At 41.8% G+C, this 16,020-nt stretch overlaps 1 protein-coding gene across 2 annotated transcripts in view; it reads right to left on the bottom strand.

Annotated features, from left to right (window-relative positions):
* Positions 1 to 16,020, bottom strand: part of LOC147124248 (prolow-density lipoprotein receptor-related protein 1-like) — a 136,171-nt gene that overhangs the window by 65,985 nt on the left and 54,166 nt on the right. For both annotated transcript variants that reach the window (XM_085984223.1, XM_085984218.1), the window contains exons 27-33: positions 13,593 to 13,715; positions 8,920 to 9,042; positions 6,735 to 7,106; positions 4,671 to 4,793; positions 4,477 to 4,593; positions 729 to 845; positions 518 to 643 (exon numbers count right to left, since the gene is read on the bottom strand). In XM_085984223.1, the coding sequence (XP_085840349.1) occupies positions 518 to 643; positions 729 to 845; positions 4,477 to 4,593; positions 4,671 to 4,793; positions 6,735 to 7,106; positions 8,920 to 9,042; positions 13,593 to 13,715 (1,101 nt within the window). The remainder of the gene's footprint in view (positions 1 to 517; positions 644 to 728; positions 846 to 4,476; positions 4,594 to 4,670; positions 4,794 to 6,734; positions 7,107 to 8,919; positions 9,043 to 13,592; positions 13,716 to 16,020) is intronic.

A 16,020-nucleotide genomic window follows, 5' to 3' on the forward strand; every position in this document is an offset into this window, starting at 1 on the left:
TTTTCTCATCCATCTTCATGTTTGTATGTGTTTGTGATTAGTTGAAACTGTAGTCTTGGCTGATCAACTGTCAGCAAAATCAAAATGGAGCTGGATTCTCCAAATCTCCTGCCATAACTTCAGCAGAAACACCAGAGAAGTGCTATAAATGGCCATTTCTCCATTGTTTCCACTGAAGATCAACTGAACCCTTGCAGAAATTCTACCCTATGTAGACGCTGTTTATTTCGGCCAGCAAGAAATGTCGCTGATTTCCCTCCTCCCTGCAAGACACTAATGGTATTACTCACTTAAATAGATGACAAAAAAATTAATGTAGAGATTTGTTCATTTACAGCCAGAGATCCAATTCCTGAGACTTAGTCTGAATCTGGATAAATACTGAAGCTTGCAGACTGCACAAGTATTTACAGGCTAGACAGAGATGGAAGCTCTGACAAATCAGAAACTGGTGTTGATCAAGCAATTTAAAGTTACTTAAATCTTCAACTTACGCAAGCAACTGAGTTGTACTTACCAATTGCCTTGCAAACCCCATTAGCTGGATTCATGCGATATCCTTGATGACATTCACACTTGTAGCTTCCTTCTAAATTTATGCAAATTTGACTGCAGGTTCCAAAAGTTTGACATTCGTTAATGTCTGAAAAAAAAAAAAATTAAACTCACCAATTTCATATTGAAGAGGACCCATTTTCCATTAGCCTGTTTATAGGAACTCAACTTACCTACACAGGCCATTGCAGACAATTGAAAGCCTGCAGGACATGCACATTTGTGACCAATAGGGAGATCCGTGCAGATGTGAGAGCAACCTCCATTGTTCATTAAACATTCATTCACATCTGCAAAGACAAGAAATCCAGATAACTTCAATATGTCCACTCCCCCAGAAGAGTCTTACTCCACATGGTCCCCCGATGCAGTGTTTGAGTATATTTATAGTCTTCAAAAGCTGTACAAAATGATAACATTGCTTATTAAAAGTTTGAATTTTTAAGTTTTATGTAGTTATGCCCTGTGTATTCATAATTTAAAGAATGTTCTGGGGTAGTTGCATCCTATCTAGAGGCAGGTGGCAAGTTGGTTAAATAATAAAAGTTGTACTGCAATTGCAGGAAAGTGTAAAAAGATCAAACCTCCATAATTTAAATGTTGCTCAAAATCTAGAGGAGTTTGTAATAATCAGTGTAGTCAAGGATTGTAGTAACCCAATACCAAGTCAGCAGCTTGAATGATGTGCAAGACTTAAGCTAGAGCAACTGCCAAGACTAAATTCCTAGCTATCCTAGGATCAAGATCACTGGTTGAGATGCATCTGGAAGCAAAAAAAGTCCTGCAGTTGATGGCAGAACCATGAGTAATGTATTACTGGAAACCCCCCACCTGAGCAATGGTTAAGGTTAATTCAGTAGCAGAAAGAATAAGTTTAGACATTTGAAACCAAGAGAAAAGTGAGGAGCCCAGTTGAGAATGGTCAAAATTGAATGTATCCTAGAAGGATCAGTTGGGCTCAAGTCCATTTAGGGTGGGGGGGGGGGGGGGGGGGGAGACATTGCATGAAGGTACCATTAACTAGTAGAAAGAAATTTACAATTTTGTTTAAATTACTATTTGAGCCATTGCAATTAAAAGACTGCACAAGGTCCTTGGATAGCCAGTATCAGTTGAATCACCACTAGTTTGACTAAGTTCAACCAAGGATCAAGAACAGTCAATCCACAAACATGGATTATTTTTTTTGAAAGGGTTAAAGCCATTACTTGTATAAAAAGGACTTTTCTATATTTTGAAATCCCAATTCAAAACTCCTCAATGGGTAGTTACATGCTCTAAGAAATTGAGGATATGCATCTTCTGAATAAAATCTGTCAAAGCCTGTACAAGTCTGGCTTCACAAAGCAAAAGCCAGAGACTATGGTGATGAAAGTCAGCAGAGAGAAAATATACCATCCAGCCCACAGACAGACAAGGAATTCTAGTCATAGGTGGTCAGTGTATAAATCCACAAGAGCAAGTTAGGTTAGGGGTGAATTGTAGCTTAAAATAGGATCACAGGAATTGCTCCCATAAGATACTTGGATTAGATGCTACCTGGGAGATCCAATTTTTCCCCAGAATGTCCTTCAACCCCTCCAAGATTCAGATCAGAAGGCTGAAATGGACATTTTGGATAAAACTAAAGCAAGCACAGCAATGTCAAATAAATAGTGCAAAAAGACACTAGCTGTTGCTACAGTTAAGCTTTATGGTCACTGCTAGAATTTAGAAAAGTTTGTATCTTCAACACTGAGGATCCAAGGTTGTTCAATTCTTCTTGCTTCCTGGCTGAACTAGAACAGAAGTTTCCATAGATGCATACTTTTAGAAGCTGAACTTCAGTAAGGTTAGGGTGGAGGGTTATCAAAAGGAAGATAGATTCTTGAACTATGGATTGGATGTGGGCCTAAATATTTGCAGATAAATACTGTGGGCTGTATGTTCCGATGCCTACGGGTGTGTACACACCCATAGGGACATTGGAAATGCCGGTTTCAGGCATGCAAAGTGCTGAAAACTGGCATTTCCGATCGGTCAAGAAAGCTCCCGACAGATGGGACGCCTGCCCTAGAGAAGGGCCTCTGCGGACAGAGTTCTGCTTTCTGGAGAACATCTGCCTGCAGAAAACCCCTTAGAAATCTTACGCCTGGTAAAAGGTGCAAGGCCTGCTTTTTACTAGCATAGGAGTTGAAAAGAGTTTTAAAAATTTAAATTGTTAAAATTTTGCCTTGTAAAAAGCTTTATTTTCAAAAAATTGTATATTTTCTAATTTCAACTCATTCTTAAAAAGTGTTTAATTTATTTAATGTTTGTTTTTTGGGTGATCTCCATTCATATTTGACAGGCCTGTCAGTGTATGAAGGGAGATTCTCCTTGATTGGCTCCCCATGGCCATGTGATCCAGGGATGCTTGCAAACCACCTGCACCTCTGGGATACGTGGGCCCTGCACATCAAGTGGAGGGGCCCAGGAGCAGAAGTATATGCACTTCAGGAGCCCTCCAGTAAGTTTGTAGATTTTTTACAGATACGAGGCCTCTGCACGCAGGAAGCCTCCGATCGGAAAATACAGGCCTGTGAGTTTCTGCCTGGCATTGACCCAGAGACCCTTCACAAATTAGGTGAAGGGGATAACCATTACATTACAGAAATGGGCAGAGATAAATATTTATGTACATACTTGGTGATGCTCTACTTTGGCCCTACAAGGACAGAAGCAAAAGGTTCAACTAGGTGCTGGGCTTAAGAATTCAACTAGCTCCAGAACAGAAGGATCCATCTGCTGGGCTAAGGAATTTAGAAGTTGCAGCATTTTGGATCTGATGCCTTGGATGGATTACAGCAAAAGCATTTTTTGTTGAATATATCTGTATAATTCAGTGCAATCACAGATCACAAATGTTGCAAATCTAAGAATCAAAGGATCCAGGGGGGGGGCACTTCAATATAAAACCACCTGAACTTAATTTACTGTGGTACAGACTGAAATTAGAAAAAAAGACATCTGCCTTTTGTTAATTACCTCAGTTAAACTATAGCTCAGACTCATGGGATTAAAAGGCATGCCTGTAATGGAAGTTACCTTGAGCATCCTCAACCCAATCTAAATCAGGCATAGGGCCACAGCATAAAAATTGCCTGTAACTATGCATTGGCCACAGCATAAAAATAAAATTGCTTGTAATTTTGTAATCTCAGGACAGTTAGTGAGGGTAATTGAAAATGTTAGTGAGCAGGTGCTTCCTTGGAAGTTGGAGCAAAGGCCGACTCAGGAATGTATGACAGCCACTATAATATTGGATATTTCACCATCTACGACTAGAGCCCAAATTTTAAATAGACCAAAACATGGGAAATGGTCTTTAATAGACTTGATCTGAACACACTTTACCCTGGAAGGCCTCAAAATTTCAACAATCAGCACAAAGTTAAATGCTAGTTCTTGCAGATGTGTCTAAATATTTCAGCTGCTGAACTCAATTGTGATTTGATTGAGTAAACAGCATTGAAAGTGTTATTCAGGAGTAGTATTTATTTGCAGAGTATATACACCATATTGCTTCAATGGGGAAAGATTCTAGTAGGACTAAGGTCTTTCCATTGACTGACAAGACCATTTCACATCACCATGTGTCAAGGCCTATATTCAGGACTAGTAGAGCAGTCAATTCAAAGCTAGGTCAGCTCCTGCTAGTTTTCCCAAGTTGACATGCTTGGAGCAAGTTTGTTTACAAAAACCAAATAGGCAAGCAAGTTCTTTGAAAATTTATTACCAATTTTACCTTCAATGGAAATTTAGAGCCAAGGAAGAGTTTGTACAAGGCTAATTAGATTTACTGATCAGATTAGGAATTGGTAAAATACTCACTTTCAGCAAATCTAAATTCAGAACCATTAGTCCCAACAGTGGCTACAAACTAGATTTAAAACCACTTACTACATCCTTTAGGGGGTTCATCACTCCAGTCCTTGCAGTCTTGATGTTTATTACATACTTGAGACACATTTATGCATTCTCCACTTTGACATTTGAAGTCATTGGGTCCTGTGCATTCTAATAGAAAAGAACAAGCATGTGAAAGTGCCAAAAATGTCTTAAATGTTAATTATTTTAGTGAATTATAAACCTACCACTCTTGCAGTTGAACTCATCACTACCATCAGTACAGTCCCTAAATCCATTACATTTTTTACTTCCAGGGATACAGTTACCATCACCACATCGGAAGGCATCTGATCTACACGTTAGAGGTGCTGAAATCAAAATGGAGACCATTTGTAATGTTCAATTTATAGCACTGGCTATTCAGTATTTGTAGATATGTACTTCAACTATCCAAACTTGATTTGTTTGAAATTTCATTGCTGTACTGAGAATGTAATTTAGTAATGACTAGCATTGACAAGGATACCACATTTGATCAAGAAAAAAAAAAGTGGACACTAGCTTTGGCAGTTATTGTGGACACAAACATACAATTTTGGCCGGGGGGGGGGGGGGGGGGGTTCATTGAACAAGTGAAAAACTTTATTTTCAATTATGGTCTATGCACAAGGAACTTAACTGCATTCTTAGCACATTTTTACCCTGTAATTATGAACTAAAAATGTCCTAAAATTTAGAATATTCACTTGGATTGCATCTCAGAAATGTGAACCACCTCTATTCCCAAAACTGCTGTATTCATGCAGAAAGTTTAAAACTGCAAAACAAAAATTCTTGGTTTAAATTTGGAAGCAGTGAATGTTGGAACATGGATTTCCAGAAAGCATTTCACAAGATTCCATATTAAATAGCTAAAGTAAGGAGTCACAAAATAATGGATAAAATGCAGACCTAAAGAACACAGCTTACTCACTATGTGGAAACTTTCAGCCTAAAGTGGTTGAATATCCAGACAACCTACTGTCTTGAAAACCAGATGATTGGGGCACATCAAGGCAAGAATTTAGATGGAGCCCTAAAAACATCTGAAAAAGGCTCTCCAGTTAAGGGTGAGCTGATTAAGAACATGGGTCCATGCTGTCAACCAGAAATGAAAGACTCAAATTTAGGCTTCCCCACTGCATGATACTTCTTGCAAGACAGAAGGCTGGAAATGCTGCTGCACACAGGTGAAGTAAGCAAGTTGTAGTACCATGACAAGGTCAATCTTGACTTCTGCTCCTTGTAATATGACTATAATGAGGACCTCTTAATTCAAAATTTGCAGATAGCAGCACAGTAAATGTCCAATGCAACTAGGTTCAGATGGATTTACATTTAATCCAACTGGGCCAATAAATGGCATACACTGTTCAATGTGGATAAGTTGAAAATTGTAAAGTTAGCAGTAGGGCAATGAACTAATAAAAGTGTATGCATTAATGGAAGTGAGCTGAACTGGAGCTATTCTGGATAAAATGCATGAAACATCCAGCTAACAGCTGGGCTGCAGTGAAAAGGAAAGATAGTATTAATATATTCTAATTAGAGATTTATTGTTGCTGTATAAAGAGATGTCATACATATTAGATGACCAGAATTGTGCGCACTGAGTACAGAAGGATTAGATGATGCCAGGAATTTAAATTGAGGAAAGGTTAGAGAATATTGACTAGTTTTTCCCCCACAAGGTGAAAAAAGCTATAGCTAAAATTTTAAATGACAAGATTGTGAAATCTTACTATTCTCTGGTTTTTAAATCCTTTACAAGTTTAAAGATACATCAGAAGTTGTGTGGCATTGAAAAATAAAGTTGAGCTAAGTTACCAGAGAAGACCATGCCAAGAGATCATACAAATGGTTTCAATTGACAATTCTATCCATTTCTGTAAAAGGGATTGAGTGTTGGTGATTCTGCAGGTAGATGGATTGAGATCACAAGATAGGAAACTAGCCTTTTCCTATTTGTTCTTAAAGTTGCACACAATGCCACCCCCCAACCTGGTAGCCAAAAAGTACAATTAACTGATGAACAAAATAAATCATAAGACATAGTTTAAGAGCATCCACCCCCCCACAATCTCTTCTAAAGATTAGCATGCCAGTTACACTGCAGAGAGTTACAAATCTCTTGCACCCAATCAATCAATGGTATTCTTGGTGGCTGGGGTTAAATTACCTACATATTTTCCTCCACTATGGAGGGCAAGTCACAACCAGCAGATTTATGCAAGGAGTGCAGATCATGAAAATCAGATGTTAGAACTTACGGCAATTGATTTCATCACTTCCATCTTTGCAGTCTGCATCACCATCACAGTACCATTTGTGGCGAATGCATTCACCAGAGTTACACTGGAATTCACTAGGAGAGCAGGTCACGGGAGGAAGGACGATGTGCCCACAGCGGTCTGGAGATTCGTCGGATTGGTCAGCACAATCAGCATTGGTGTCACACACCCAACTTAAGGAGATACATTCAGAACTATTGCACTGAAACTCATGTGGGCCACAGATAGTTGGAGCACAGCCTTTTTCATCACTTCCATCACCACAGTCATCTTTACCATTGCAGATAAATGTTTTAGAAATACATCTGCCACTGGAGCAAGTAAACTCTTCTGCACTGCAAGTAAGGTTACCTGAAAAAAAGGATAGCACTATTAAAATTGAGGGTTAGCTTTTAAGTCTATTACCTGATGGGTGTCAGAATTTTGACTCCTAATATACTTCAAATTCAGAACTTGTCAAAATTCTCAAGTACATATGCTTTAGATTAGTGCTATTAATTGCTGAAGCTAGATATTAGCATTGCCTGGAGTGAGGAGTGGGAGAGATCAAGAACCACTAAGCCAGCTTCCCCATTTCAATTGCAGGCCTGGATTAGAAATTTGAATTGGTCTGTGCATCAACCCTCAACTGCTCTTGTCCTTTCCCATTTCACTTTTCCCCCATCCTCCACCCAAAGACAACTTGAACACATTCTTCCCTGGCCAACCCCACAACCTAGTGGTGAAATTCAGTCACCTGAAAGACTGAGGTAATAGTTACACATTCAATTAACATAAGAAATAAGAGTAGGCCATTCAAGCCTGCTCCACCATTCAATGAGATCATAGCTGATCTGCTTCAACTCCATTCACTGGCCCCAATCACCATATCCCTTGATGCCCTTACTAGTCAGAAATCTATCGACTTCTGTTTTGAATATGCCCAATGACTGAGCTGCCTCCACAGCATTCTGGGGTAGAGAATTCCAAAGATTCACCACCTGCTGAAGGAATTTCTTCTCATCTCCATCCTGAATGGCCTACCCTTTATCCTGAGGCCCCTGGTTCTAGACTCCCCAGCCAAGGGAAACATTCTCCCAGCATCCATCCTATCAAGCCCTGTAATAATTTTGTATGCTTCAATGAGATCCACTTGTTCTGAATTCGAGAATACAGGCCTAGTTTACTCAATCTCATGACAGTCCCGCCATCCCAGGAATCAGTCTCGTGAACCTTTGTTGCACTCCCTCTATGGCAAGTATATCCTTCCTTATGCAAGGAGACCAAAATTGTACAGTACTCCAGTGTGGTCTCACCAAGGCCCTATATAATTGGAGCAAGACTTCTTTACTCCTGTACTCAAATCCTCTTGTATACCATTTGCTTTTCTAATGGCTTGCTGCACCTGCACTTTCCATGACTCATGTACAAGAACACCCAGGTCCCTTTGGACATCTGCATTCCCCAATCTTACCATTTACAAAATACTCTGCCTCTACCAAAGTGGATAACTTCACATTTAGCCACATTATATTCCATTTACCATGATCTTGCCCACTCACTGAGCCTGTCAAGATCCCCGTGAAGCCTCTTCACAACTGACACCGCCACCTAGCATTGTATCAGCAAATCTGGAAAGGTTACTTTAGTCCCCTCATCCAAATCATGGATATAGGATTGTGAATAGCTGGGTCCCAAGCACCAATCCTTGTGGTACCCCATTAGTCACAGCCTGCCATCCTGAAAAAGACCCATTTATCCCTACTGTTTTCTGTCTGTTAATGCACCAGACACTCATGGTAGGAGTATGCCATTACAACCCAAAAAATTTTACTTCATGTTCCAGGTTTGGGACAATGGGTTATTCCAACAGCTGATGTTCTGCCAAGGAGTCTACATCAGCAGATTAAACAAGTTCATTACTTAGTGTTGGTGTTTAGTGCTAGATCTTAGCTTAGATGGTACTTTTGGCAAAATGCTTAATTGTAGCCAAGTTAAAAATTACCAAATTGCATATCCTTAAAAATCAAAAACAAGATTTGTATAGTAGAATGCATTTGCTCAGTTTTAAATTGAAGCATTTTCTTCTCTCCCCTCTTGTTGGAATGTCCACTAACACTTGCAGGCTACTGACAAATCTGAATGTACTTGGTGAAAACTTGTGTTAAGGCTAGTATTGACCTACCACAGTTCTCTTCATCACTGCCAGTATTACAGTCCTTTTCTCCATCACATTTCCAATACACAGGAATGCACTGAACAGATCCAGAGCCACAGCTGACTTCATTCACACGACAGATTTTAATATCTGAAAGGCATATTTTGGAATCAATTTAAAATTAGGCTCAAGAAATACAAGTGTACAGTGATGGAGGCAAACATTCAGTTGATCAAGACCAATACAGAAGCTTGCCCAATGATACACAAAGATGACTCAGTACTCAATGCAATGTGTGCAGCCATATAGGTGTCCAGGATCAGGTACTTTCCCATCAGAATACCCATAACTGACTCAGTTAGGCAACCTTAGTACAGTTTCTTTCCCGAATTTCAAATAGCTCTGGGCCAACATATGGGGTAATTTCAATTATTGCCTGACGTAAAACAGACTAGTGAATCAGCTCATTTTACATAGCTAGTCAATGGAAAATAAATTTTAAAATTGGGGTGTATAAAAGGCAGCCGATTCACTATTGCCCAATTAAAATTACCTGTGAGTATTACTCATTTTTGCATCCATCTTTCTACCCATTATTGGTCCAAATTAGCAGTTTGATTTTAAAATCACAGTAAAAAGCTGAGGGGGAGGGTGAACAGCCAGTGGTCGTGGTCCACATTGGTACCAACGACATAGGTAAAAAGAGGGATGAGGTCCTGCATCAAGAATTTAGGGAGCTAGGTAACAGATTAAAGAGCAGGACCTCAAAGGTTGTAATCTCTGGATTACTCCCAGTGCCACGTGCTAGTAAGTATAGGAATGGGAGGATAGAGCAGATGAATGCGTGGCTAAAGAGCTGGTGTAGGGGGGGGGGGGGGGGGGGGGGGTTTACTTTCCTGGATCACTGGGCCTGCTTCTGGGAAAGGTGGGACTTGTACAAGTCGGACGGGTTGCACCTGAACCAGAGTGGGACAAATATCCTTGCGGGGAGGTTTGCTAGCACTGTTTGGGGGGGGGGGGGGGGGGGGGGTTAAACTAACTTGGCAGGGGGATGGGATACAGAGGGGAGCTGAAATGGGGGGGGGGGGGGGGATGTGCTGCCAATTATAGAGAAAAAAAAACAAGTCAGCTTGGTAGACAGGGCAAATATAAGGGCAAGGCTGGATGGCATCTATTTTAATGCAACGAGTCTTGCAAATAAAAAGGTGGATGAACTGAAGGTGTTGATAAACACATGGAGTATGATATTGTTGCTATCAGAGACATGGTTGAGGGAAGGGCAAGACTGGCAGCTCAATATTCCAGGGTACAGAATCTTCAGGCGAGACAGAGGGGAGGTATAAGAGGAGGGGGGTGTCGCAATATTAATTGAGTCAATTACTGCAGTAAGGAGGGATGATATATTAGCAGGGTCCTCTAATGAGGCCATATGGGTGGAGCTTAAAAACAAAGGGGGCAAGCACTTTGCTGGGAGTGTACTATAGGCCTCCAAACAGTCAGGGGGAGATAGAGGAACAGATATGTAGGCAAATCTCAGAAATGTGCAAATAATAGGGTAATAATAATGGGGGATTTCAACTTCCCCAATATTAACTGGGATAGTCAAAGTGTGAAAGGCTCAGAGGGTGTAGAATTCTTAAAGTGCATCCAGGAGAGCTTTTTGAGCCAGCATGTAGAAAGCCCTACAAGAGAGGGGGCGGTACTGGACCTAATTCTAGGGAATGTGGCCGGCCAAGTGGAAAAAGTGCTAGTAGGTCAGCACTTTGGTGACAGTGACCATAATATGGTGAGATTTAAGGTGGTCATGGAAAAGGACAGGGATGGGCCGGAAATAAAGGTTCTAAATTGGGGGGGGGGGGGGGGGGGGGGGGGGGAGGCCGATTTTAATAGGATAAGGCAGGATCTGGCCAAAATGGACTGGGATCAGCTACTTGTAGGAAAATCCGCATTGGAGCAATGGGAGGCTTTCAGAAGGGAGATTGAGATCATACAATGGCAACATGTTCCCGTAAAAGGTCAAGGGTGGTTCCAAAAACCACAGGTAACCTTGGATGTCAGGGGATATACGAGAATGGATTAGGAAAAAAAAGAGGGCTTTTGGTAGATACAAAAGGCTAAAGATGGAGGAAGCCCTAGAAGAGTACAAAAAGTGCAGGGGATACTTAAAAAAGAAATTAGGAGATCAAGGAGGGGCCATGAAATAACACTGGCGAGCAAAATAAAAAAGGAAAATCCGAAGATGTTTTATAAGTATATTAAGGGTAAGAGGATAACTAGGGAAAAAAATAGGGCCCATAAGGGACAAAAGTGGCATTCTGTGTGGAGCCGGAAGATGTAGGAGGGGTTCTAAATGAATTTTTTGCATCTGTTTTCACTATGGAGAAGGACGATGTAGACATAGAAATAGGGCGGGGGGACTGATATGCTTGAACATATTAACATTGAGGGGGAGGAGGTATTGGCGGTTTTAGCTGGCCTAAAAATGGATAAATCCCCAGGCCCGGATGAAATGTATCCCAGGCTGCTGTGTGAGGCAAAGGAGGAGATTGCGGGGGCTCTAACACATTCAGGACCTCTGGCCACAGGGGATGTGCCAGAGGACTGGAGAACCGCTAATGTAGTACCATTATTCAAGGGTAGTGGGGAAAAACTGGGGAACTACAGGCCAGTGAGCCCAACATCAGTGGTAGGAAAATTATTGGAAAAAAATCCTGAGGGACAAAATTTGCCTCCACTTGGAGAGGCAAGGATTAATCAGGGATAGTCAACATGGCTTTGTCAAGGGAAGATCATGTCTGACTAATTTGATTGAATTTTTTGAGGGGGTGACTAGGTGTGTGGATGAGGGTAACGCAGTGGATGTGGTATACATGGATTTCAGCAAGGCCTTCGATAAAGTCCCGCACAGGAGACTGGTCAAGAAGGTAAGAGCCCATGGAATCCAGGGTGCCTTGGCACATTGGATACAAAACTGGCTTAGTGGCAGAAGGCAGAGGGTGATGGTCAAAGGTTGTTTGTGACTGGAAGCCTGTGGCCAGTGGGGTACCACAGGGATCGGTGCTGGGTCCCTTGCTGTTTGTGGTCTACATTAATGACTTGGATATGAATGTAAAGGGTATGATCAGTAAGTTCGCGGATGATACAAAAATTGGTAGGGTGGTAAATAGCGAGGAGGGTAGCCTCAGTCTGCAGGACGATATAGATGGGTTGGTCAGATGGGTGGAACAGTGGTAAATGGAATTTAACCTGGAAAAGTGCAAGGTGATGCACTTTGGGGGGGACCAACAAGGCAAAGGAATACACAATGAATGGAAAGACCCTAGGCAAGACGGAGGGTCAGAGGGATCTGGGTGTGCAAGCACACAGATCCCTGAAGGCGGCAGAACAGGTGGATAAGGTGGTAAAAAAGGCATATGGGATACTTGCCTTCATTAGCCGAGGCATTGAATATAAGAGCAAGGAGGTTATGATGGAGCTGTATAAAACACTGGTTAGGCCACAGCTGGAATATTGTGTGCAGTTCTGGTCGCCACACTACAGGAAGGATGTGATTGCGTTGGAGAGGGTGCAGAGGAGGTTCACCAGGATGTTACCAGGGCTGGAGCACTTCAGCTATGAAGAGAGACTGGGCAGATTGGGTTTGTTTTCCTTGGAGCAGAGGAGGCTGAGGGGGGACATGATTGAGGTGTACAAAATTATGAGGGGCATAGATAGGATGGATGCTGAGGAGCTTTTTCCCCTTAGTAGAGGGGTCAATAACTAGGGGGCATAGATTCAAGGTAAAGGGCGGGAGGTTTAGAGGGGATTTGAGAAAGAACTTTTTCACCCAGAGGGTGGTTGGAGTCTGGAACTCACTGCCTGAAAGGGTTGTGGAGGCAGAAACCCTCACAACATTTAAGAAGCATTTGGATGTGCACTTGAAATGCCATAGCATACAAGGCTACGGGCCAAATGCTGGAATATGGGATTAGATTAGACAGGGCTTGATGGCCAGCGCGGACACGATGGGCCTCTATCCGTGCGGTATTACTCTGACTATGACTATGACTATGGTTCCAGACCACTGAAGAAATCAAGTTTGTGTTTGAAGAAAAGCCCTACAGCTAAAATTCATAGTACATCGAGATTTTGCTTTGTACTGTAGATGGCGCCAACTGTTCAATTTTAGTTCCACTCCAATTGTGCAGTGAACTAAAAGCATGCAATTCAACATAGACCAAAAGACTAGTTAACTTCTCACCATTAACCAAGAATTCAATAAACAAAACTAAGGAAGCTAATCCAGTTCTCAAATGGAGATTAAAAGCAGACTAGTGGTCAAAGTTAGTCAAATGCAGTGGTGTTGAGACTAATCTTTTGTAGAAAGATAACTGGCAATAGACATTCCATCATAGCACACATTTGTCAGCACCATTAGGTGAACACCAAGGACATAGAAACCTAGGTAGAGGAACACTACACAAACTAGTTCTTAAAAGCAAAATACTGCAGATGCTGGAAATACACCAGTCAGGCAGCATCTGTGGAGAAAGTAACATTTCAGACTGATGACCCTTAGTCAGAATGTTCTGACAAAGGGTCATTGGGTCATCAACCTGAAACTTTAACTTTCTCTCTCCACAGATGCTGCCTGACCTGCAGAGAATTTCCAGCATTGTGTTAGTTCTTGATCTTACCTAGATTAAGTAGAAAATACTTACGACAGACTTCTGGGGCTTCATCAGAGCCATCTGCACAGTCAGCATTACCATCACACTGACACTTACTAGGCACACATTGCCCATCATGGCAAATAAAGTCAGATGCTTGACAGGTTGCATTAGCTAGTGGAGGGGGGAGGAAAAAAAAAGGGAAATCTTACCTTAAATTCTATTCAAAGCTATAATTTTAAACTAGTGCTGACTGCAATTGACTCAAGGTACATTGCCAAGTTGAAAATTTAGCAAGACTGCACAACTCATTCCTTATTCAGTATCAGCAATGGTCAAGCTACATGAACAGAAGCCATTGCTTAAATTCAACATGTTTGGCCTGTACCTTTGCATTTACCCCAATCCAAAAAGGCAAAAGCCAAAAAATGCAACATTGCTGAATTCAGAGTGCAAAGCAGTACAAATCTGCATTTAGTGATATAGCAACTTTTAATACAAGGTTGAGGTTAACAGTTTGTTGACTGAGTTTACTAAATTTTCCATGTGGTTTTATTGGCTTCCTTTCAGGGATTTAAACTTGCCTAAGTCAGTTGAAGCCTAAAACTTCATTTGGCCATTGTTACATTAGCCTCAAGAACAGTAGGGGTGTTACATTTGGACTCAGCTTTGCAAAGCAGGAGAGTCAGGGCAACTGCCTCATCAGGTATACAAGTCTTTTCAATTATTCACAAGCCAATGCATCAGGCAAGGCCAAAATTAAGCTAGGCATTTTGGTTGAATAGTTTACTAAACCAAAATCAGTTTTCCTATGAGAAATGTTAATTTGCAAAAGCTACCAAAGATCTTCCAGCATCTGTGGAGCCATATCATCTCAGCTCCTGGGCATCGCTACAAGAGGCCTTTATGGCAGTGTCCTAGGCCCAACATTCTTCAGCTGCTTCATCAATGACCTGCCCTCCCAACAAAGTCAGAAATAGGGATGTTTGCTGATGACTGCAGTGTTCAGCACCACTCAACTCCAGATAATGAAGCAGTCCATGCCCACATACAAAGACCTGGACGACATTCAGGTTTGGGCTGAGGTGTGGATGTTACTTGTCACTTAAGTGCCAAGCAATGACTATCTCCCAACAAGCGAGTCTAACCACCACCCTTTGGACATTCTATGGCATTACTAATCACAAAATCTTCCATCAACATCCTGGGGGGGTCACATTGACCAGAAACTTAACTGGACCAGCCACATACAGGTTGGAGACTAGGTATTCTGTTGAGTGTGTCTCACCTGACTTCCCAAAGCCTTGCCACCATCTACAAGGCACAAATAAGGAGTGTTATGGAGTACTCTCCACTTGCCTGGATGAGTGCAGCTCCAACACAAGCTCAAAACCATCCAGGACAAAGCAGCCCACTTGATTGGCACCCCATCCACCACTTTAAAACATTCACTCCCTCCACCACCGGCATACTGTGGCTGCAGTGTGTACCATCTACAAGATGCACTGCAGCAACTCGCTAAGGCTTCTTCGGCAGCACCTCCCAAACCAGTGACCTCAACCACCTAGAAGGATAAGGGCAGCAGGCACATGGGAGGACCACCACCTCCAACTTCCCCTCCAAGTCTCTCACCATCCTGACTTGCAAGCATATCACTGATCCTTCATAGTTGCTGGGTCAAAATCCTGGAACTTCTTACCCAACAGCACTGTGGGAGTACCTTCACCACACTGACTGCAGTGGTTCAAGGCAGCTCACCACCACCTTTAAGGGCAATACTGGCCTGGCTAGCAATGCCCACATCCCATGAACAAAAACATTTGCACCAAAAAGTGCCAGGTAATGACCATTTAAAAAAATTCAGTCAAGTTTAGCATTGTGTTTTATTGTTCCTATCTGCAGAGTTGAAGAACTTACAATATTTTCAGTTTGGGCTGGGAAGAGTTAAAGTTATGGCACTGAACAAAGCAGATCTCAGTTGGGGTAGTTATTGGCACCAGTACCCCCAAGGCAATAGTGGAAATTACACCAGGGTTCTCACCGATCTCTATCCAGTGACTTGCAAGTTCTGTAGGAGCATTAAATAGGCAGGATTCCATTTATCCATGATGCTCCCACATTTGGTATCTCGACTGAGACGTGGGTAAGGTACAAGAGTGCAATCTGCAGCTGCAGAGCTCTAACCTACTTTGGGGAATTTGAGAGGGGGGGCAGTAATTCTGGCAAGGGATATTTCTTTTGTTTAAAGCAAAAAATTCCAGCCTGCTTATCCTTCTCCCTCACAGGCTATGTATAATTAACATTACAACATTTCCAATCCCAAGGAGCAAAATCTTTATACACAAAATTTCATTAGATAAATCAGCTTGTCCAGTTATTTTCTGCAACTGATTGTCCATGGTTTCTGAAAGGAACTATGTGTATGGAGCATTGGAAATTCTATAACCTTCAATACCATTTTTTCCACCCCAACTACATA

The sequence above is a fragment of the Somniosus microcephalus genome, chromosome 1, assembly GCF_052327205.1.
Source record: "Somniosus microcephalus isolate GS21.2 chromosome 1, FLI_Smic_1.0, whole genome shotgun sequence".
In the NCBI taxonomy this organism is placed as follows: domain Eukaryota; kingdom Metazoa; phylum Chordata; class Chondrichthyes; order Squaliformes; family Somniosidae; genus Somniosus; species Somniosus microcephalus.